This window comes from Chlamydotis macqueenii, chromosome 3 (genome assembly GCF_036417535.1).
Source record: "Chlamydotis macqueenii isolate bChlMac1 chromosome 3, bChlMac1.mat, whole genome shotgun sequence".
NCBI classification, from domain to species: domain Eukaryota; kingdom Metazoa; phylum Chordata; class Aves; order Otidiformes; family Otididae; genus Chlamydotis; species Chlamydotis macqueenii.
Window position 1 is genome coordinate 50,892,072 of NC_141558.1, and position 23,711 is coordinate 50,915,782.

The 23,711-nt window shown below is 43.6% G+C and overlaps 1 protein-coding gene across 3 annotated transcripts in view; it reads right to left on the reverse strand.

The window, feature by feature from the left end:
- The window catches only part of FYN (FYN proto-oncogene, Src family tyrosine kinase), a 77,629-nt gene that overhangs the window by 7,574 nt on the left and 46,344 nt on the right, over window positions 1–23,711 (reverse strand). For 2 of the 3 annotated variants that reach the window (XM_086743462.1, XM_010118129.2), the window contains 6 exons: window positions 21,454–21,603; window positions 18,050–18,214; window positions 13,648–13,827; window positions 11,717–11,793; window positions 11,460–11,613; window positions 2,969–3,100 (listed from right to left, as the gene is read on the reverse strand). In XM_086743462.1, the coding sequence (XP_086599588.1) occupies window positions 2,969–3,100; window positions 11,460–11,613; window positions 11,717–11,793; window positions 13,648–13,827; window positions 18,050–18,214; window positions 21,454–21,603 (858 nt within the window). Of the gene's footprint in view, window positions 1–2,968; window positions 3,101–11,459; window positions 11,614–11,716; window positions 11,794–13,647; window positions 13,828–17,431; window positions 17,588–18,049; window positions 18,215–21,453; window positions 21,604–23,711 lie in introns of all 3 variants that reach the window. The other variant, XM_010118130.2, reaches the window with a different exon arrangement.

A 23,711-nucleotide genomic window follows, 5' to 3' on the forward strand; every position in this document is an offset into this window, starting at 1 on the left:
AGCGTGTGCTATAAATAATCTCTTCATGCACTAAGATCTCGTCAAGCAAGAGAGCAATCCCTTTGTCTGAGGGCCTCTCCCCACTCCCCTGACCTCCTACAAGCTATAAGCAGGAACATCAGGACAACATGCCTCCAACTATTTCAGTAACTGGGTATTACAGCAGAGTGACAGCTCCATGACCCTTTTTATTTCAAGGCTGACCCTTTCCATAGCTTGCAAATCCACAAGCCTTGGGTGGCAAAGTGGTCGGCAATGCCTACAAACTGCATTCTCTCACCTATAGGTTGTCTACTTGGGTGGAGAGGACTGAATCTTGGTGGTTGCACACCCTTCTTTTCCTCCTTGAGCAAGCCATGCCGCGATGGCATGAAAAGCCCTGTGGGTGCATCCGAACTCTACTCCCTGCCCCAGACAGGGACCTGAATTAATGAAGCTTTATCCTTGCAGGGCGTCCTTCCCCTCCCCAGCATGAAGAAGGAGGTGGGGTGGGTGATCCTTTCTATGTCAGGGGAAAATAGAGTCCTTGCTGAGGGGCTCAGCAGGTCTTTGTCAGCATGAGAAGTCTGAGCAGTTTCCTACAGAAGCTACCACCTTAGGCCCCCCCTTACTAACAAAACCACGACACCCTCCTTTCATCCCACATGCGAAGACAGGTTTCTGAGAAGGCCCTAGCTCCTCTCCACCATTGCCAAAGTCTTCCCAGTTAGGATCTGGGGAACGAGACCAAATTGAAATCTCAAAGGACTTTGGAAATACAAATTTAAAATAGAGATTGCCCTTAGGCAACTGACAGAGAAGGGAGTGATGGTGACTAAGAGAACAGAATCATAGAATGGTTTGGGTTCAAAAGGACCTTTAAAGGTCATCTGGTCCAACCCACCTGCAGTGAGCAGGGACAATGGCTAAGAATGGTTAAGAATGGTTGAGGCCTCCTGGCTGAGCAGGGTGGGAGCCTCGGTGAGGAGGAAGAGCTCTGGCATAGCACTCGGGCAGTGCATAACCCAGTGAGTGCATGACCATCCAGAAAATTCTGACTCTGTGATATGTAACAGACAAAAAGTTGCTTTGAGCTACCTTATGTCTTCTGAGCACAGGTTGGGGAGAGTGAGCTAGAAGGACTTTTAGTGTGTGAGGGCTTTATGCAGTGAGGAATGAAGGGGGAGGACAGTACTGAGAGAGAAGAGATGCTGCTAGTTGTCTTTGATGTGTTCAGACTGCCATGAAAACTGTCCACATTTCCAGGACACAGACCATGCCTGAGATTTCTGTCATGGATCCTGCAAGACGTTATATATTGCAAGCACTTAAACGCACATCCAGTGGCCTCTTTCTCCTCCAGGGAGGGAAAGGAACACTTGGGAAGTGCAGATATCCTCTGCTGCCATGGCCAGCACTGGCCAGTTTATAAATCTGTGAGTTAACACGAGGCTTGGATGGTCACTTTTGACCAAACAGTATTTTTCCTCCGTTTGTGTGTGTGTCAATGCTCCTGCACATGATAAGAGAGAAGGCTAGTCACTAAGCATCTCTGCTCCACCAATGCGGAGCTCAGGGAAAAAAATTCACCTTATCTCTGCTGCGGCTGATGAGAGTCCCTCTGCACCCACTCTGCTGGCACTGACCAGGCATTTTCTCTTCCTGCAGCCCAGCCAGGAGCATTGCCCACTTTCTGTAAGTAACACCACGTCAGCTAAGTCTTACACATCTTCTTTCTATCTTCGACCTTCACACGCTGTGCCATGTCTGTGTTTAACCCTCAATAACCCTCAACCCCCCACGGAAATCACAGCTCTCCCACGCCACTGCCAGTAATCCTCATGGGAAGACGACCTTTGTGCCGGCTACTGACACAGCCACCCTGTGCAGTGGCAACACCCGCTTTTCTTTAACCACATGGGGAAGTGCAGGGCAGAGGGACTCATCCTTCCCACAGAAACACGCCATCTCGCTTTCTGCTACCTCATTCTGCTGTCACAGTCACAGCTTTGCTAAGCTGTTCCCTGTTAATCATGCCAGAATTCACTGCTGATCAGGAGAAGCCTTCCAGTCCTCATATTCTCTTCCGAAATATCCGCTGCTGGCTGCTAGGCATTAGCAAAGTTGAAATTCACGGTAAAATTCTGGGAGTTTAGTTTTGCTGAGCTTTCTGAAGTGGCATGAGATACCCCAGGATAAACTGAACTCCACCTTGATGCTTCTCCTGCACAATTTGATGTATGGATCTTACTGCTTGATCACAGCACAGATTGGAAAATTCAAATTGCTTTAGGGGACTTTCCATTAAATCAGCTGCAGTGCACATAGCTATACTGGTGAGTATTTAGAGACATTAAAAAAAAAAAAAAAGAAGAATAAAGATGCAGCTAGATGCCCTGTTGTTAGTGTTTGTGCTGACAAGAAAATGAAGGGATTAAATTATCTTCCACGTAATGCACTGCTTTCACCTCACCTCTTTCCTCTTCACCTGAATGCCTATGATCTTCAGGGGGGCAGCAGAATGAAAAGCTCTCTCTGCACAGGCAGATCCAGTCACCTCTCCCATAAATCTTAATCCATCGGATGCTTGGCAGGGTTTCAACAAAGAGCCATGGGGCCTCTGGTTCCCCCATGCAGAGAATCTGGCCCCGCTGTGACCCTGCCATGAGCTCCGGCCTGCAAGTTACAGAATTATTTTCTTTCCTTTCCATCCACCTCGAAAGCAATGATTGAAATTTAAGAGCTTATAAAAAAGAGGTGTGGTAATACCAGACACTCAGACAGTCATCAAGCCTTGCAGAGAACCAGACTGACAGAATACACAGACTAATGCCACTCTGGGAGTTTAACTGTTGGTGTCTTAAGGTGAATGCGATACTGTGGAGAGCTATTTGCTGCCCAGTGAAAAGAAATACACGTTCCAGTTGAAGCATATGGCTCGTTCCCACCCCTTTCCCCAGGTGAAACAGGGCTCAGACTGTTTCCTTACCTGGGTATGGCACTCTCCCTTTTGTTACCAGCTCTGTCAGTAGGATCCCAAAAGACCACACATCTGACTTTATTGTGAACCTTCCATACAATGCCGCTTCTGGCGCAGTCCATTTAATGGGAAACTTTGCACCTAGTGAGAGAAGAAATGAGTCTTAATCAGAATAGAGACAGAATTAAAGTACCAGTTTGCAGGTGACTGGTTTGTTCTGCAACATATGCGGGTGGACAGAGCTGCAGGCAAGCGTTAACAAAGAGCTCCATGGAGTATGTTCAAAGAGGACGAGTGGGTGGAACGTGTAGAGCAGAAGGAAAGTCTTAGGAGGAAAGGGGTGGGTTTGTCCCACGTCCCAAGAGAAGGCTGAGACATTTTAATTCAGGTTTGAAGTTTTATAAAGGAAAAAAAGTTTTAAAAACCAATAAGCCCAATAAAATAGAAATTCTTTCTCGCAAAATGTTTTAAATTAACATTTCCCTGTGATATTTGCAAGTCAAACACAGTTAGCACATATGAAGTGAGATTTATTAGAAATGTACCTCCCTGTTTCCCTGCTCAAGCTGAGCAAAACGCAAAACAAACAAACATGTTAAAAACATAAATTAAAACCAAACCTAATATTTCATTAGAAACATACAAGGACTTAAAAGTAATACTGCCGTTCGAGTTGCTTGGAGTGCAATGATGTCAAGGCACAACTTTGGCCTGTGATTTATAACTTGACAGTGTACTTTAAGCTCCTGGCACTGAAAAGCCTGTAGTGCCTTAAATACGTGCAGTTCTAATGTGCTCATCCATCATCAGAGCTTGCAGGAGCCAGTTGTGGTAAGGACGGTAAGATAACAAGCCTTTAAACACTGATTTATTTGCTTTTCCAATCATTTACTGTTTTCTTAGGGAAAATACTTTCAGTATGACTTTAAAGAAAAGTCTTGTGGTAATAATTAACTCGTAGCATGTATGAAAAAAATATGCAGGCATTTCCCTGGTGCCTTGTATTAACATCCAGGCAATAGCATTGCATTGCTTACTGCTGATCCCTAGTGACAAACACTCTTGAATTTGGATACAGACTGACTTTGACTCCTCACCACCCTCTCACAGAAGTTCCCTTAACTTTCAGGAGGAGCGTGGAAAGTGTAACAACGTGGACAAATCACTCTCAGGGAGTGAAGTTATGGCAGTTTATGGTTCCCTGCCGGTGCTGCTCTGCTGTCACATCCAGCGCTCGATGCCCTGTATCTTCTGCTGTACGCTGCAATCTGACTTGACGCAGGGTACAAAGTAAATGTGGCAATTCTCATCTTACTCAGTGAAAGATCAGCTATGCTAAAAGTTTTCCTGCTCTACATGTAAGTAGTCCTAAGAGAGAATATTACTCATAAACAAATATGTTTTTTCTAGGGAAAATTGCAGTTGCTCAAGTAAGTCTTGCTAAATTAAAAGACACAAGAGAAAGTTTCAAATCCCTAATGCCTGAAGTCAGGAATTTAAGTATAGCCAAGCATCAACACATCAGTGGTTTGATTTGCAAAGGTGTTGGAGTGTTTGTGGATGTCTATTGACTTTCAAAAAATGTCTGACTCTTCTGTGTTTCCATTAGTTGATATACAGGCATGAGCTAAAATTCAGGTGCACGGCTTTGGACTCCATCTCCCTAACTTACACTTCTTCATGGGACCAACCTTAGTTTACAAGACTCAAAATCTACTTTGTCTTCTCTTAAAATTTGCCTTGGCCATGACGTCTGAGATCTCTGCAGCAGCAGCAGCCTGCCATCACCTGAGCCTCTATGCTGGAAGCTGGCCCTGCTCCAGCAGCACCAGCAGCCACGTGAGGTTGGCAACTGGCTCCCCCACTGCCACCGGCAGATCCTGGGGCTATACACCTCTTGCCAGTCCCTGGAAAAACTACAAGCTGTTTATATCTGGAGGTTGGGTTCCCTAGGCCTACAGTGGATGGTTTTAGATAGGCTTATGCAGGCACGCCATGAATATGAGGGCTAATGTCCCTCTGCTCTCTCCTACGTGCAGCTTAGATAGAACACAAGCACCACACCAGCTGAACGAGTAGCTCCAGGCTGGTCAGCAGCCTGAAGGCTTGGACGTTGGCTGGTGGCGTGTGAGACAGCCAAGCATGCAGGTTTGCTTGTTCGCACGTTGCACATGTTTTGTTCAACAATTTTTTTTTTTCCTTTAATCAGTTGTGTTTTTCGGAAAAGCTGAGCCAAACCTGGTCTAACTCCCTTGTGCTTCATACTCAGATCCAAAGGTAGCAAACACCCACAACTCATCTTTGGAGGAAAGAAATCTCTTCAGACTCCTTTGTGGCCAAATCCCTGTGGTATTTTTTTGCCTTCCTCATCTACCGCCAGTGTGGCACTGTGAGGTGAATATGTGGTCTGTTGAGGGACCATGGGAAGATAAGAAGCAAGGTAAGTAGGTGAGAAGGGGGGGCAATTCCAGCACATCCCTTTTCCTGAGAGCTGGAGCAGTAAAAACCCCATTGGACTGTGACGGGCACTGCTGGAGAAGACAAATGGTCCGTGCTGTGGATTTTCTGATGGCAGGATAGGTACTCATTAGGTTTCTATGTTGCCCCTGCTGTGGGTACTTCTCTGGCATTTTCATGTTCTGCATTTTGTGCAGTATTTCCTGAACTTTGGTTTGAAGCAATAGATGGGAAGGAGGGAAAGGGAAGGTTGGCAGAGAGGTGGCTAGCAGAGACCTGCCTCATGTTTTTCTGGCCCTGTAATGCATGCTGGAGGCTAGATGGTCCGAGAGAGCCCTGCAACCCAGTATGGCAGACCCACCAGTAAGGGGACAGTGGAGACCAGCGAGGACGTACTGGGCTGGCCACTCGCACAGCTGCAGGTCCAACACATGCACTGCAATAACAGAGATCACGCACCGCTCGTGTGAATGGGAGTGGGGGTGCGTGTGTCTAACAGGGATCCCCCTCAAGCTGCTGCCTCCCATCTAATGTCTGGCACTGGAGACATACGCAGTGCATTTCTGTGAAAATACAAAAATCCCCAAATGTGTTGAGCACTGCTCCGAAGCCTCCTGATGGCTAGTGCTACACGAAGCGTTCGCACAGGCCAGATGCTGTGCATGGCTCCTGACAGATACACAATCTCTGCGCTAACTCTCTTCCCAACACACCGATTAAGAAACCCACCCCCTCCCTCTGCCCAGGCCTCAGCAGCTTATTAAACAAGCTGACTTTGTGCCGCAAACAAATTACAGCATCAGATCATCAGATAAAATGCATATTACTGGCAAGCATGTTAATAAATCTGATAAGCCAAATTACCCCAGCTGACAAGACAGTCTATCTCCTACTTTGAAGGCAGATTTTACATCAGTGGGGGGGATTTATCTTTTTTTTCTGGAATTCATTTTATGACAAACTAATAGGTCAGTAACCACATATGTACAAACCAACCGTGCACCGCATTCATTAGGTCAGGGTAGCCTGCCTTTGCCCCACAGCAAGGTACTAATCTGCTTTTGTCTCTGTCCCTTTTTTAAAAATATTTCAGCCTGGTGAAAGCCTTTTTTGGGTTTGCGCACTGCTCCTAACCACATAAAGCCAAAGTTGCTCGTACAATTTACTGTTAGGGCAGCCGGCCCTGCCTCCTACCTCTGAGGATTTTTTGTGAGGCTCAGCCCTGTTCCTGGGACCTCTGCCCAGCTCTGCCCAGGCATTCACACAGGTTATCTCCCAGGAGGATTTCCTTGGGAAAAATCAATCCCTGGCCCTGCTTTAATTCTTTGTCGGCTATAAGCAGGTCGCGTGATGAGAGGGAGTGGAGGGGGCTGGGATAATTGAGTGACCTTGACGTACAACTCTCAGCATGGTTTCTTCTGAGGTGAGCAAAAATCCCTCAGAGCTTTGTTTTTTCAGATCTAAATCTCGACGAAGCAGAAACCTCTGAAATTCATGCCCCAGAGCCACTGCTGGCTTGATAATGATCCTGTTTCCGGAAATGCTACAAAGCTGCTACCTCTCATACATTAAAACCAAACCCGACACAGCACCCCAAGCTCTAGGACTCCAAAAACCAGGAAAACTCTTGGCTTAGCGACCAGAGAACATAGTGCAGCATTGCATTGCTCCTGGGGCTGGAAAGGGAAAGCTGCAAAAGGTAAAAATGAAGGGCTGAAGCAAGCACGTAACAGGAAACGAGTCAGCCCTGGTAGGCGATGATGAGTGCTGTGTGGGAGGGACTGCGCAATTACATTTTTTGTGCTGTGAGAACAAACATGAAATTACAAGCCTGGCAAAACATCAGCAATCAGAAGCAGGCTGACCCCTCCCCGGGAAGCGGGGGACGAGGGGCGGAACTGTGGATCTAAACACTCTTCTCACCCTCTGCCTGCACGCCCCCCTTCCCCTTGCCCTTCCTCTTGACCTGGCCGTGCTCCTTCTCGAAGAGCAGATGGCATCTCTGTGGGAGCAGCGTATCAGTGATCTCCCTCCGGGACCCCGGCGGCTGGCTGTTGAGAAGCAAGAGTCCTTCCTCCTATCCGCTCCATGGCTCGCCTGGGGAATGGCAGGCAAAGAGCAAGAACAAAGCCCTGGACGTTACAGCTTGCAGTACACCAACAAGAGAGATCTGATTAGTTGGTCAGCTGGGAGTCAAGTCTCTACGAAAGGACTGGGGAGTTCCTGGAAGGGGAAAAAAATCCCCACTCAACTCTAGGAAATCAAAATAAGCACCAGCACTTGTTTTTAAGCAGGGCAAGGAGATATTTCTAAGTGTTAAGGAGGCAAAAATGATCTGAGAGTTTACAAACACATACTAGTGCTCCCAAAATAGCTCTGACTTGTCTGGAAGGCATCAGAAAGATCCTTATTGTTTCATGTGTGCTTCGAGCAGCGTTGCTGCAAGCGCTGCCAGTGTATGCAGCAGAAACAAGGCCTGGAAAATAACTCTGCTCTTTTTTTTATTAAGGCAATTTTAAATTTGTATCAGCTGCTACTGCTTAGAATAGTAACAACTCTTCCTCAGCAACTTTGCGGAGCACTCTGCACTCCCCACAAAAATGCCAAGTGCTTGGCCAAAACTCCACATAGCTGCGACCCAGATCAGTGTAAGGGTAGCAGAACTGCATGGGAAATCCTGCGTTGGAGCTGATGGGAAGTTTCTCCCTATCCTGTATGATACCAGAGGTTTTAAGGCTTGCCTTATAGGACTGACACAAGCGTCATCACTGATGGAAGGAAAAAAGACCGAATGCTTGACACTCTGTGTGGCAGAAGATGTTGCGACAGCAACAGCCAAAAGAAGCAAGCCCTGATGGTGCAGGCTGCAATACAGTCCGCCAACGGAGCCTTTAAAATGGGCGTCACTTGAATAGGCATGTTTTTCCCCTTTGATTACTCACTTCCTCTAAAAGCAAGAGGAGCCAAATGCTCATTACAAGCCAAGAACTTTTTTTTTTGTATTATTTAATGGCAGTGTATAGCTGGTAGTCACACACTTTAAATCATTAGTGGCATGATCATCTCCTTCCTTCCTGACAATTGCTGAGAAATGGCAGTGCAGACAACGAACCGCTTTTTATTTACCTCTCATAAATCAGCAGTCAGGCCTCCTTTGTTCAAATCAAAAAGAAAATAAACCGGTCAGTAAAACGTTACCGCTAGGCTGAGTAATACCCACACAGGTTCAGGAATCCTGCGCTCCAGCCCACTGGGGCTCAAAGCATCTCCATCTGTTTCCTTTCAAAATATTTAATCGGAGACAACAGTGACAGTGGGGGAAGGGAGACGGAGATCAAGCAAGGCTGGAGAAAACCATCTCTGCCTCACGCCGACAACGAGCTCTGTACTAACAGACTTGAGGCAAAAGAAAGACGATTGCTGAGGAGAGAGTGACCAAAGGCTTTAATCTTCAGATTTCATAAGGCAAAACATTGCCTTTCTCCCACAGCAGCTGCCAGTCTGGAGCTCTCCCTGTCCCTCTCCCCTCCGCTAGCCAGGCTCTCCTCCTGTGCCAAAATTCCCACTGAAGCAGTAGTCAGCTAGATAAACAGAGCAGTCCCCAGATGCATCCCCTTGGAGGCTGAAGTAATAGGTCATGGGAAACAAGCAGAGGCAACCATTTCCTTCTGATACTGTGGTCTCCACCAAGCAATGCTCAAACCAAAGTTTAACTAAACAAACCAGGACTGAAACTCACTTGATTAAAAATTCCAGTGGCACATTAGAAACCCTGTTTCTTCCTCAATAAATTCAAGGTCCTAGGCTCACCCCAGCTGCCCAAGTAGTTTGGAAGTCAGGTTAATTGCAGTGAAATGTAAACTGAGAGTGTGCTGCTTGGTCAAAAAGAAGTGGTAGCTAGAACAAGCTACCACTTAAGAAAGGGTCAAAAAACCACTAGCGAAAGTAGGAATATCTTTCTACAGGATGCCTGTAGTTACAGTGCTGGGTCTCTCTTTTAAGGAATTCTGTAGCTTTGAAGGACTTAAGCCTGACCCTGAGGTCAGAGGAAGGAAGTATTGCCCATTTCCCTGAAGTATGTGAAGGATGAGTGACTTTTCCATACTTGCACCATGAGACAAAGTCAGGCAAACACCACGCAGATCTCCTAATCATCAGCGATGTAGGTTAAAAGACAAACTACTTCTCCCTTGTCAGCCACTTTTTCCACAATACAAGGGATTTCTGCTGTGGAAGAAGGGCAGGAGACACCCATGACTACGTGTCCTCTCCCTGCCAGTCCTGCTGTTATGCTTTTCTCAGCTCAAAGTTTTCCCACCCAAAATCCAATAATTTTTATTGTCTTAAAAATCTAGGCTTCTTCTCAACAACAGCCAGGTAAGTTTTCACAGCTTTCTAACATGTGAAGAGGGCAAAACTATTCTGAGAAATTTAAATCAGGAAGCAAACAGGTCATCAGAGGATTTCCTAGGGATCAGGAATCTGAAAAGATGTGGCCAGAAGTAGGTCACATACTTGTCTATTAAACCAAATAATTTGTCATGTCAAACTATACGTTGGCTGGTTTCCAAAGGGAACAAAAGACATGGCAGCAAACCAGACAGAAATGGAGATCATATAGGAGACTCCTTCAAAGTCATTTTGCAGACTGGATCTGGCTGCCTTGTTCAAAGAAAACTTCTCGTTTTACAGAGGAGAGCTGCAAGCAGGCAGCTTTCTGTCTACCAGAGCCTACAGACACTCTTGTTACTCTGGAGAGAATGACACGAGGCTATTTTTTCTAGCAAGGAGCAATTCCCAGCCTCAGGATGAAACAAACAGTGGTTAACTCTCCGCATTAGTACCTATCACAGGTTCTTCAAGGCCACCTCCCCACTGAATAATCAGGTCTCACCATCCAAATGTGAAGTAGGCAACTTTTAGGGTCGGTCCACATCCCTGTCACCAAATACTGCTGACAGCAGTTCAGAGGGGTGTGAATGGTGTGAGAGCTGCATGTCCCAGGCCAAGACAAGACATGCTGGAAACTCTGTGGTTCCTTCTGTCAATACTCGAAAGCTACAGAAAGAGGTTAGCTCTTTCCTAGGAATTAATGGCAAAATCCATGCTGAAACAGGGACTTCTGGTCAAGAGAAAAAACTCACAACAGCAAGGGGTAAACACACATTATGAAGCACTTAACCAACCCAGGCTTTCTGATGACGTACAGCAGGGTTTAACGGGGCACTTCTTGGCTTTGGCACTGAAAGGGACAGAGTGGTATTTGCCGACACATGTTGAGCAAGCACTACCAATGTACTGCCAACAGAAAGAGAACAAAACTGTAGCTCTGCAAACTTGGACCACCATCTGACAACTAAGCATGACTTGTGAAGAATGAGTAACTACAAAGAGCCTGTGTCATGGCTCAGTCTGAGCACACACATGCTTTTTTAAAAAAAGCTACAATACTCTTGGATACGTTTTTATAGTGTATCAGCGGTTGGCTGGGCCCAGCACTCTGTGTGGCACTGGAAAACAGCTTTCCTATTAAAGTAACTTCTTAAGTTCCCAAAGAAAACATAGTGCTCAGACAGACAGCTCCATTGCATAGAGACACAATTCTTTGACCCGTCTGAAATAAAGAAAATAAGAATAGCACAGCAATGCTGATAACAGTTAGTAAACACTAGAAGACACACTGCAAGAGAAGTAGTTTAGATAAGCTTTTCTGGATTACCCCATTCAGGCTTTCAAGGCTGGTAAGTAAAGTATCCTCTTTGTTATGGCACCATGAGGATCTTGTCTTTAATGTCACTTCACCCACCTGTGCTCTCACTCATCATCTTTGTTTCACTGTGGTCAGTCTTTAAAGGGAAGACAACTAAGTAAGATGCTCTCCTTAGGATACACATTCAGCAGTGAGCTTCTGGGCTAGGAGTTAATCTGAGTCCAGGACTTACTGAAAGCAATCCCAAGGCATATGAGAGCGAGCTTTTTAAAGCCATATTCTGTTCTTCCCCTGTCACAAGAACGACAGTTCTACGCCTGCTGCTGTATCTACCTTGTCTGGCCGTGTATTCGTTGTCTTCAATCAGTCTTGCCAATCCAAAGTCAGCAATCTTGCATATTAAGCCATTCCCCACCAGAATGTTGGCAGATCGCAGATCCCTGTGTATGTAATTCATTCGCTCGATGTATGCCATTCCTGCAGCCACCTGCAAGAAGTAGGAAACACAATCAGTGCATTTTAAAATGATCTCAGATGCACACGGGCTATAAAACATATACACCCAAGTGCTAAATACTCTGAAGACAGACCTGGGCTGCCATGTCCACCAAATTCGGTAACTTCAATGCTCTTCCTTCTCCATCTTTTAAGAAATCTAGCAAACTCCCTGCAAATGCAAAGTTGACACAATTAGAGAGATGTTAGGGAAACAATTCCTATTCATCAGGATGGAGGTGCAGCAATACATGCAGTAGTAAAGACAGTAATGTTTTCAGTTCAAGTGAACAGTTTCAAAAAAAACCACAATATCTTAGACTTCTCCTATTATAATTGTTTCACTCTGCTTTAAGGTTGGCTTGCAGAAGAATATGTCACTAGTCCAAAGACAGTTGCAGTAAAAAGAAACAACATTGGTTTTAATTTTCCCGACCATTACTGAGAAAGTTGATTTTTCTTAACTTTTCCAGTGCTCTTTTAAACTACATGCCTGCTGCTCTCTAAAGGCCTCAGCTAGCTGCAAAGCATCAGCTTGGTTCCAAGCCACACAAGTTATGGAAAAAGTCAGATCCCAGCTCAACCTGCTCCAAAAGACAGCTCAGCCTGGAGCCCGGTAAACCCAAAGGGGCTAGCCTTAACAAAGGCTAATTTTCCTTAGCAATTAGTACTGCTCCTTCTATAGGTAACTCATAACTAAATGTAGCACGAACCATTAATTTCAGAAGACCACTATGCAAAACTAGAGAAGATGAAGTGGAGATAAAATGGAATCAGTTTTAGCAAAAGCAGTAAGGAGATAGCTCCCTTGTGGAAGGGAAAGCAAGGAGGTTTCCCGTAGCTTTTTAAAAAGGCCTAGGATGCTACAGCTCCCTTCTCCATCTTGTATTGAAACAGAGAAGTGTGGCAGTCTCCTTTAAATAAGGTCAGTGAATTGGTTTAATAAATAAGGGGAAAAGACAGATGATTAGGCGTTTCTCCCTTGATAAATCGTCAGCCTCAAGCTCAGATCCAAAGATGTAAAATGTTACAGTAAAAACTAGTAAAGTAAGCCAAAATAAACCACGTACTTCAGAAGGATTTTGAGAAGTCTTTTTTTTAAAAAGGGAAAAAAGCACATGCTTGTCACTGAGACATATGATTAAAGCGTGAGTTAAGTCAGGGCTTGGACGGACGCCTCTGAGGAGGGAGGTGGGCAGGCACCTGCCAGGAAAATAAAAACGAACTCCAAACAGACTGAAAAAATGCACTTAAAATTTCAGAGCATATCCTCCAATGTACAATGAAACTTCCCTGTGAGAACTTATGTTTCCTATTTGGACCATTTGCTTTTCCAAAACAAGCAGATTTTTTGCTCTGCTCTCAGCACCCCTGCTGGAGATCTGACGGAGCAAAAACTTTTCCTTTTCTCATTTTACTTTATTGTTACCAGTTAAGTAGCTTAAAGAAAAAGAGAAAGGAGAAGGAGAAAGGCAAGGGGAAAGAGAAGGAAAGAAATCTATGTGCCAATTGTATTAAAATGATAAACGGGGTAGACTGAAAAATTAAGCTGTGGTCTGGGAGCGAGGTGCATGCGACAGAACTCAGGATTGTTAAAAGAAGAAACAGAAATCTTAGGCTGACAAGTAAACACTGAAAGAAGATGCCATATGAACTCTCTGGTGCCAGGAAAAGCTAGGATTTTGGGAAGCAGCATGTAATATCATCCCAACCTAGAAAACACAAATCTCCACTTGTCAGGGAAGCTTAGATGCCGATGCAGCTGGAAGTACTTAGGCTGCACCAACTTCTCCCTTCCCCACCTAATGCAAGTTTTCTCTGTATGTCTAGGGGATGTCAGTTTTTGGGCCCAGTTCAGAGCTGAATTAATAATTATTCTGAAGTCAGAGGTGAATTTAGCTTCCTGTTCCCTCTCTCCTTCCTCACACACTGTTCATGCATTACATTTCACCTCCCTCTGTATCCCCAAGGAGCACCAACAAAAAAAAATAAATACTGTTATCAAGGGCAGCAGCGCTGACCTCACCTTTGCTCATGTACTCCGTGACAATATAGATTGGTTCTTCAGATACCACCGCATAAAGTTGGACCAGTTTGTCATGTTTTAGCTTCTTCATGATTTGGGCTTCCTCTAAGAAGGATTCTGGAGACATAGTGCCAGGCTTCAGGGTCTTGATAGCCACTTTAGTATTTCCATTCCACGTACCTACAAGCACAGATACTTAGTTAGATTAAATATCTTCTGTTGCTTTTTCAGCCTGATACCTAATGTAACCAAGGAATAAACTAGCAAGGACACTTCATATAATTATTTTTTTTTTAAAGTGTGGTTTCCCATGTGGCCTTATCATTACATTCCTCCCATGCCTCCCACATATTTATTTCTTTTTCTATTATACTGAAAAAATAATACTCCCATTGGCACTAGGGCAAAATGGTTGTTGTCCTACTCAGACAATGATTCCACTGATGTCCACGGAAACCTTCTCTGAGTCAGAAACACAGGACTGCTGAAATCCATCTTCATGTATTCCCCTGCTAATGAGTAATTGCTACAGACAACAACACAGCTCCAGTCACAGATTTGGATAACAAAACTGGTTAAACCCAGAACTTTCCATTTGCAAGACATTTTAACATTTTGTTTTTGTTCTGAGTCAGAGGAAAAAAATATATTTTAAGAAAAATTCCCAAGAAACAAATTCTGAATCTATTTCATTTTAGAAACACAGGCGTGTTTCCAACCCAAAATGTGTCTTTTTCCTTTCTCTCCTCATCCCCAGAAGCCTAGCAGCTGCCGAGTGAAAATGCAGTGGTTCCTGTCCACTTCACTTTGTTCTTTCCTTTGCGCCAGCACTGAGATGGACAAGTTGCATCATTTTTAAGCCATCATCTGCCAAGCCTTCTGTAACACCTACAAGCCTGCATAAGGGCCTGGAGAGAGCTGGAGAAGGCTGACTCAGGGCATCCCACAAGAGGTGGGGCTTCACTCCGGTATTTGCAAGGAGGAGAAGGAGGACTGGAAAGAAAAAAAAAAACAAAACACCTTCCTGTGTTAACAGGTTTTTTTTGGGGGATGGGGGACTGGGCAAGGGAAAGGCAGGAAAATTAAAATGGGCAGAAACATCACTTTTGTAGCGCATTTCTGGTTGTCCCTTGCCCAGACTCGCCAGAACCCTGCTCCAGAGCCAGGGCTGAACTGGCTTTGAATGGGACCTGTGAACAGTTGATAGGCAGCTGCTGTGTGATAAGGCAGAGCAATACTAAATTACTTCAGGAATTAATTACATGAGGTAGAAACTACTCCTCTGCACTTAAGCATGAGGATAGCAGAAGGCCTACCAAGTACATGAAGACTCAGACTCAGATCTAGTTTCTCTAAACAAAGATGTCATCAAAAAAAGTAATATGTAAAATAAGCCTGGTTTGTCTTTGTTAAAAGCACATTAACAGTTACCAGGGCTCAGCTGCGGCACAAGAACTGGTTAAGCCAAAATAACTTCATCATGAGCTTTTGCAACCTGCCAGAGCATAACATGAGCTGGATTTTGTGCAAGTGGTCAGGTCCCAGCTGCCATCTCGCCTGTGGTGTTGTCCCTCACTTGCAGGGCGATCCATGCAGCAACACATGGTGTTGTCTGAGGGGAGCTTCGGGCACATATGAGCCAAAGGTGTGCAGTGCAAATTTGTTTCTCACTACGCCTAGATTTTCTTCTGCCAGCTCAGTGCCTGGTGCTGTCACCTCTACCGGTGATGCAATAATGTCCTGAGTTATCACCACCGCTACCCCAGTGTGCTTGAGGCCTTAGTTTGACTCTGTCCTTCAAATCAGAGCTGAAGCAGGACTTTGCTTCAGTGGCACCCAGTGTGAGCTGGGAAGGATGCGGTTTTGCCTTCTAATTTGAAGCAGGGTGGCCAAAATCTTTTCCAACGGGTAAAAAGGAACATGTTTTACCTGGAGCCTCTGAGGCTCTGGGTTGCAGAGTGCCACCAGTCACGGCCACTTTGCAGAGGTACCGCAGATTATATGAACCAGGAATGAAACCCTAGGCTCACAGCATCAGGGCTTCTGTCCCTGGCATTAATAAACCAGGATTTTATCTGGTGTGTTAACAGGATTAACTGTGTATTATCTGCTTGCATTGCCTTAATAAAAATCACAGGACTCGTCCTATTACCATGATGTGTTTTCAGCAGTTCTATTTTTAAATACCTCTATGAATTTCTCCAGTTAAAGAAAGAAAATAAAACAAAAAGGTTAACATCCTCTCAGCCCAGATTTCAGTTTAAATTGTTAAATTTCCTTGTTGTGCTTTGTTATTTTTCTCTCTAATAGAAAATTAGCAGAGACCTCCCTGTGAATTCCTCTCATATGTAGTTAGTTTCTACTTAATGCAATTTTTAGTTATTTTTACTGTGTTAATCTATTCCGATTTGGTAATGCTTCAGGGCTGTTAACATATTTTTACTATACATTACTTTAAGAAACATAAGCATTTCTGACAGACATTTGGTACTGATACTTGGCACTGCATAGCACTTAGATCTGATTTTTTTTTTTTAACTACATTTGCTACTTTAGCTTAATGTAACAGTTTAAGGTCTACAGCACACAAAGCTGACCAGCTGAAGGATTAACACCAACTTGAAACTCTGGCATGCATTCAAGATGGAGAACAAGAAGGTGAAACTGCAATTACATGAGGATGCCAATATAAAATATAGGTAGTTTTCTTTGCAACAGGTCAGCTGTAATTCTGTGAAATTCTGTAAATTTCTAGATTTCTATTCTATAAATTCTATACATTTCACAGACTTGCTGCTGTACTCCTTGCTGTAGTCTTGCAATGGAAAACAGCTGCAAGAACCCAGGAGAGCCTGCTGGTTATTCTGGTTGTACATACTTCTGTGTCACTGCAACAATAAGAGTGGCCAAACTGCTCCACCAAATGATTCTGACATAAAGAAACAATATATAGTGGTTCTTTATTTGAATCGGTAATTTTAAAGAAGCTACACAGAAAGTAATTTGGCACAAAAATCGAGCCCACCTGCCATTAAATGGCCACTATATTGTGTTTCAAATGCTATGGCTATACTAAGATTTATGCATATTTTAAATTGCTATTGTTCTACAGTCATTAAAAGAATGAGGCCCATAGAGAGGGGAGCAGTAAGTAAAGCTCACAAGTGTACAGAAAACAATGCCAGTGGATTTGGAAAATGTCAGTATTTCTGGACTTCAAAGTTGGGGTTCAGCTGGGCTGGGCAAGTCTTGCCTCTATTGTCCTTGGTCTCTGTATTGAGTTACGGGGTTCTGCCGCAGATACAAATTTCAAAACAGACCTAAAGAAGTGGATGCATGGGAAAGCTGGCTTGACAATATCAGCTTGCTGATACTTCTCATTATTTCTAAACTGGGAGAGCGGATGGAAGCATTTTCAGGGTTTGATCCCATCAATGCTAAAACACATGAGGAAAAAATTGTCTACTTACCAGATTAATTTCTGATTAGCCGTTCTGCCTTACAAGTTTAGCATCGTTCCTATTTTAATACCTAGCAATTGTGTGTAGTCACCCAAATAAACCCAATGCAATTAATGAAGTTTAATGCCCTAACCTCTCATACCACTGTGTGCAAATAAGTTTCCCCATGGATTACTGTATTCAGGTCTGACTGCTTCAGGCGATACAGACTAACATTTCATACTATTTTATCTTTTAGCTTTAAGATCTCTACTTGAAATGTTTATTTCTGCCAAGAGGGACTTAAAAGATCCATCCAAAGCAAAATATATTCTCTGCCTTACCACGCCACACTTCAGCGAAACACCCCTGACCAAGCTTCTGCTCCAGAAATAATGAATCACGTGCAACTTCCCATGCATCTTTAGCCAATCCAACAGTTTGTGGGGTATTATTCGTAGCAATCACAGTTAAGTTAAAACACAAACCATCAGCTTTCTCTATAGGAGAGGAAATTAATAAAAAAAACACACTTATAATCCAAAATTATGCATGCATTGAGAAAGATGGAAGGTGACTTGTCCCTCAGTGCTACATTAAAACTCATTTGCAAACACTGGTTTTTGGATAACTTTTTTGTTAGCTTGCAGAAAAAGGCTCCTTGGTATAATTAATAGATTACTATGTGAGCCTTGATTTATTATTAAGACAGTTGTAATTTGTCAAAATCAAAACCTTCCAAGGAAACGTGGAATTTCAGTTTTCTTTTGCCATTAATTACAGTGAAAGTCGAAGATTAAAGAATTTCAAAGTCAAAGACATGTTTCCAAAGGCATTTTTCACAACAGTTTGAGCCTTGCTCTTTTTTTTTTTCTTGTGGGTCACAGTGTCCTACATTTTCACCTTCCATCTTGTAATCCCCACACAGAGAGCTATTTTAAAATAATTATTTTGCTCCATACCCATCCATACTTCCCCAAACTGCCCATTTCCCAGTCTCTTGATCAACTGTAGGGATTCTCGTGGAATTTCCCAGACATCTTTGGTTTTGACAGACAGATCAGTAAGCCTTGGCATTCCTTTATGACAGGGGACTACTAAGCGGCAGCAAAGACCTGCAGCTCTCTCTGATGGAGCCAGAAGTGAAGCCGACAGCAAAGGAGAGGAAAGAAAAAAAAGTGTGACATGAAACAAAAACAGTAAGCATAAAAACAATGCTACTCACAACAGCTGTTAGTTGCATACCACAAAGCATCCTGGAAGATTAGAAATTGAACACTGAAACATATTCATTTGAGACAGAACAGGAAATATTTTAGTCTGTTTCCACAGCCTGAAATGGAAGGTGACCGCCAACGGTTTCTCTTGTGGACTCAGGATTTCCCTTCTCCCACAGTGCTGGATTAAGATAACTTCATGGGTAACTGGTATAGCATAGCGCAGTATAGCTTTGAAAAAATCATCTGTAAGTCACAAACTGGATTGTTTCTGAACTGAGTAAAAGAAACACAGAGAAGACTCACTTTTTCTGAAAATCACAGGAATAAAAAATTGGCAGGTTTTTTTTTTCAATTTTTTTCTGGGTATCTCGAAAAAAGGTATTTTCTGTATTCTACTCTGTGGAAAGGTGTTTTTCTAGGTGTCCTGTAAAAGACTTTTTCTGTCATTCTTTATAGAGCAAACCTTTATTAGCATATGCAGCCAGTCCTACATCGTTTGGGGCAGATTCATTATACGTGTCTTGCAAAGCTGCACAGAAGACTGAACTGTGGCAAAAGTCAGAAGATACTTTGGCAGGAGTAAAAACAATTTTATATATATATGTACACACACATACTGTTGTGTAGTACACTATGCCACACAAAGCAGACTACAATATAAAGCTCGCACAGCAACTTGTATCTTAAAACAGCTGCAGCAGAGCAGAACAGGATGGGAAACTGCAACTGTACTTCAGATTTAAACATAATCTGTATTCTCCTGTGCAAGATTTCTTTCTGGGCATGTGAACAGTTTGTTTCAGCATTATAAGGTGGGCAAGCACTGAAGCTCCTTGCAACACCAAGCTCTACCACCTCAGCCCAAATGTTGTGGGATGGTGAGGAAGTCCCTACAGACACCCTGACAAGGACCTTGTTGTGTCTCCTGTAGCAAGAACACAAAGATTACAAAATAGGGAAGATGAGCTCACCAGTTGGCATGTCTATTCCAAGATAATTCCAATGGGAACATTAGGAGAGGAACTACTCAAAATATGGATACTATCTGGAAAGCTTTCTTTTGAGTTTGGACAGCTGCAGAAAGAAACTGGAGGGTTTTAAGACCTCCTTGTTTTCTTTAGTTGAAAAAAAAAAAAAGCTCGGCATGCTGGTGCTCCAGTTAAGCCTAGACCGCACGCACAAGAGCTTATGCTTGACAGGCCGGCTGTTAGGGATTGGGTGAACTGTGCTTCAGCTTCAGATGTGCTGTTATTTGACTTCAGTCTGACATCAGGACACCCTGGGGATCTCAGTATTTTTCATTCGTAAATCTCATCTGTGAAAGTCCAGACACTGCAGTTAGTTTTATCATCCAGGTAAGAAGGGGCTGGGACAAGAGGGAAGTCTAGGCAACAAGGGCACTTGGCAGAGCAATGGGAGCACAGCGTGGAGCTACCTGTGCAGCATCTGCAGAAAGGTCCACTTTGTACTTCCAGCTCCTGACCTAGGACTGCTTATATAAGACCAAACTGCACACTGTCTATCTGTGTAGCCTGGTTTCCAGCTGCCTGGACTGGAATGGTCCTCCAGTTTGGTCAGCTATGGGATGAAGGCTGAAGACTGGGCTGCAGAGCATACCTGTCTTGTTGGATAGGCAGTGACCTATGGTCTCAGCAGTGGTTCTGCAGGAACCAAGCTGATCTTTACGGAGTCCTTTGGGCATCTTTGAGCTCTCCCTAGAAGTAAACCTAGGCACTCACAAGGTGTTCTGCTCATCTACCTCCCACAATCCAGAATGCAGAGCAGGGGCTTAGAGGCACCCTTCCTGTTTTGAGTCAGCTGGGGCTGGCATTGAACAAAGGCTCCTGTGCTCACCTGGGTCTGAAGACCACAGGTGAAACCTCTGGAGTGAGGGTCTGTACCACATTCTCCTGAGATGCCCTGCCTGGACCCTAGCGGGTACACCTCTTCGTTCCACAGAATTGCCTGCTTCCAGATCTATTTGTTTCTGCATCTGTGCATGGAAAATATAAAGCCAAAATAATCTGACCACAGAAAACTAAAAGTTGATATATACCAGCTGGTGTAGTAGGGTTGAAAATTATCTTCCTTAGATGTCACTTTTTATACATTATTTAGCTTAGTTTAATGTAGAGTCACCAGAAACAACTAGAAATTCTCCTAGGCAGTATACACTCATCAGAAATTGGGCAGAGAAGACAGCCAGATGTCTAGTATGAATAGCATAAGAATACAGCAGAGAGAATACAAAGAATACAGAAAAAACACCCCATGGAGAAGCTGAATTCCCAAGTAAAAATTATGACAAGTTTTTGAGCAGTGAGCATTTGAGGTCATCTGTTAATATTATGAACAGTTAAAGTAAGGAAAAAATAAAAAGCAAAATAATTAAAAATATGAACTTTTGCTTTAAAAGTGACCATGTTGAGAAGCATGGCAATCTTCTACATAAGAACCAGTGACCTATGAAGAGGTTTGGAAGGTTTTAAAGTTGCATCTATTGTATCCCAATCCCCAGTGACAGCAGAGTGCACTGTTGCACGCCACGTTTTAATCATAGGAATTAAAAAAAAAAAAAAAGAGCTTGGCGGGTGGACACAAACAGTGTGCATACACAAACACCCAACTTGCCATATTTATTTTAAAAACTAGATTGATTATAATTTAAATGTTAATACTTTGCACATCGAACACAAATCCAGAGGGAAAATTTGAGTCAAGTAATATATGCAAACCTTTTGGTCATTGCTTTAGGTGAGTGAATTCCACAATACAATACCCTTTTTGCTTTATTATCAATATTGTGCTGCAAAATGGTACATATTAGCACTCGTTTATGCACAGGGAATTCATGCTTTGAGATGTGCAAGTAAAATTCAGTAATTCTGTTTGCTTTGAAGAGGGAGAGCAGGCAAAACCTTTACCTCCGTAGAGTGCTAGCTTTTAAAAGCTCTGCTGCTGTACACTGTGAATGGCACTCAAGGCCATTTGTAACTGTAATGGGAAAGGGATAATGGAAGATGCATTACAACAAGCAAAAGACATAGCTCAAGTGATTCTTTAGGGCATCTTACACATATGTCAGCTCAGCAGCAAACACTTTTGTTTTAAAATACTTGAGTGCTGTGTATTATCTGAAAAATTACCTGAATAATGCTGAACCAGCTGCTGAAGAGTTTCAAATTGTGCCCGAGTTGTGATATAATATCCACCATTGTCAAGTTTACGAATCTTATAATGTTTGACATGATCGCCTTTCATATCATCCCAGTCACGAATAGACAGGGAATAGGCACCTGTTCCAAGGAAAGGAGAAATAAAAAATTTTAAGTAGCTTTTAGACACAAAGATTTTGGTTTGCTGGCCAGTTGTTATAAAGTGAAAGAGAAATTGCTTCCAAAAAATGCTTCCTGTACCTTGAAAAAGAACAAGGGAATCTAACACAATGAAGTAAGCATCACAGAAATCTTTTGATGTTCACACCATGTCCCTTTCACATTTTTCTAGAAAGAAATCAGGACTTCTGTGTAAATGAAAAATTGCATTTTAACATTTACTGCTTCAGGTTGTTAAATTGACTTTTCCTAATTCTAAGTGTCAGTTTACACTGCAAATACTATACTTTAGGTAAATGCCGGTGGGCAGTAAATATCAAGATTTTAACAGGAAGCACTGGAGATAACAACTTTATATACATGCAGTGTTGCAACCCAGATGGATCCCAAAGTTCTTTATAAACATTAAACAACCAAATTAGCATACTTTGCACGTCACAGTCTTTGGAAGGTGGTACTACACCATGACTGTGCACCAGGAGATCTGCAAGAATGGTCCACTTGGATGCCCTGCAGGCATTTCACATGTCTCTGGATGCTCATGGCCACGTAAAGGAACCTCAGTTGAGGGGCTGGATTTAGTTTTATGTGTAGTGCTGGCTGTCTGCAGCTGGGCTATGGGCTTGATTTAGATGCCCACACATAAGCTTCTGTGCTAACAGGGCAGCTGAATCCCAGAGTAGTTTCCATGAGTGTTATGGCACTATAGACACCGATGGCAAAACGTGGGTTTGAGCACCAGGTGTCTGCAGTGGTGGGCAGCTGAATGGAACCCCAGCTTCCTGCTGACTGTAAAGGGAGCCTGATCACCTACGTGGGGACCTACACATTCAGGGGCCTTAATTTGAAGCACAATCCTATTCTACATACAGTGACACCCACGTGTTGGTTCTCTACAACGTCAAAAGCAAAGTCACATTTTACACCATAATGCAGTTTCTGAGCAAAAGCATGGCCACTTCAAAGGCAGTGGAGAAGACAAGTCTTCACTCATGACTGAGAGGAATATTGTGTTTACTCAAAGGTAATTCAGACATTAAAAGGAAAAAAAAAACTGGAGGTAACTGGCAACTGCAGAGATCTCAGGAAGGTCCCCCTCCTGGAGCCTGTGCTGCTTTCACTGGTATCCATGTCAGCTAAGCGCAGGAAAGGAAAACCACCAGCAGACAATTTTGGACAACATGAAAGGTAGAGTGATTTCCTACAGGTCTGACAGCAAACAGCACCAACTGCCGCTTATCCCAGTCGGGGTACTTTTCAACACCCCTGGCAGGTTCACATCCTCCAGAACCACCTCCAGCTAAGTGAAATAATTTAAAGAAGGCCCTACTGTTAGGTGTTTGAGACTCCTGGTGTAAGATGTCTTTCTTGGATGTCTCCTCAGGAAGAAGTTTCCCTGACCATGTTGACCTGCAACAGGTCACACTGGTGGGTGGCTCACTGTCGAGGGAGCTGCAGTGAACAAAACGTCTCCACCCTGACTCCAAGGACTTCTCAAATTCCCTGCTGTTTGTCCTCTAAATATGAGGAAAAGAGCCAGCACTCACACAGATGATTCTGGTTTATGTGAATGGGAGACAGCCTGAGAGGAATGACAGGGTTTTTATTTCTAAGTGTAGAAAAACACAGTTCGCTTAGGATATTTTTCTGAGGAGATTCTCCCACTGAGTAAGTACATCTCTCTCAGTTAGGAGTTCAAAGCTTTTTTTGGGATTTGCAAGCACATCTTGTGCATGCTTTGTACCACCACTCTGGGTTGTATACTGTCAGCCTACTTTCAAAATTTTCCAGGCAGTGTTCTCCACCTCCACACTTGTGAGTTTTGATCTGCTGGCAGCAGCTGTATTTTCTTTAGTCACGCTCCCTGCCTATCTGGTCACTATTTTAGATTCCTTAGGAAAATGTAAACAATCTGTGGCTCCAGGTCTGCAATCAGAGCTGCGTGGGTGGCCCTCTGTGGACCCCCGCTGACCCCAGATCGAGTTGCAGGACTGGAGCTTTAGTTCAAATCTGGACAAAAACAAGAACCAAGATGGATTTCATTATTCATTTATTTAGGCTGTTGGTTA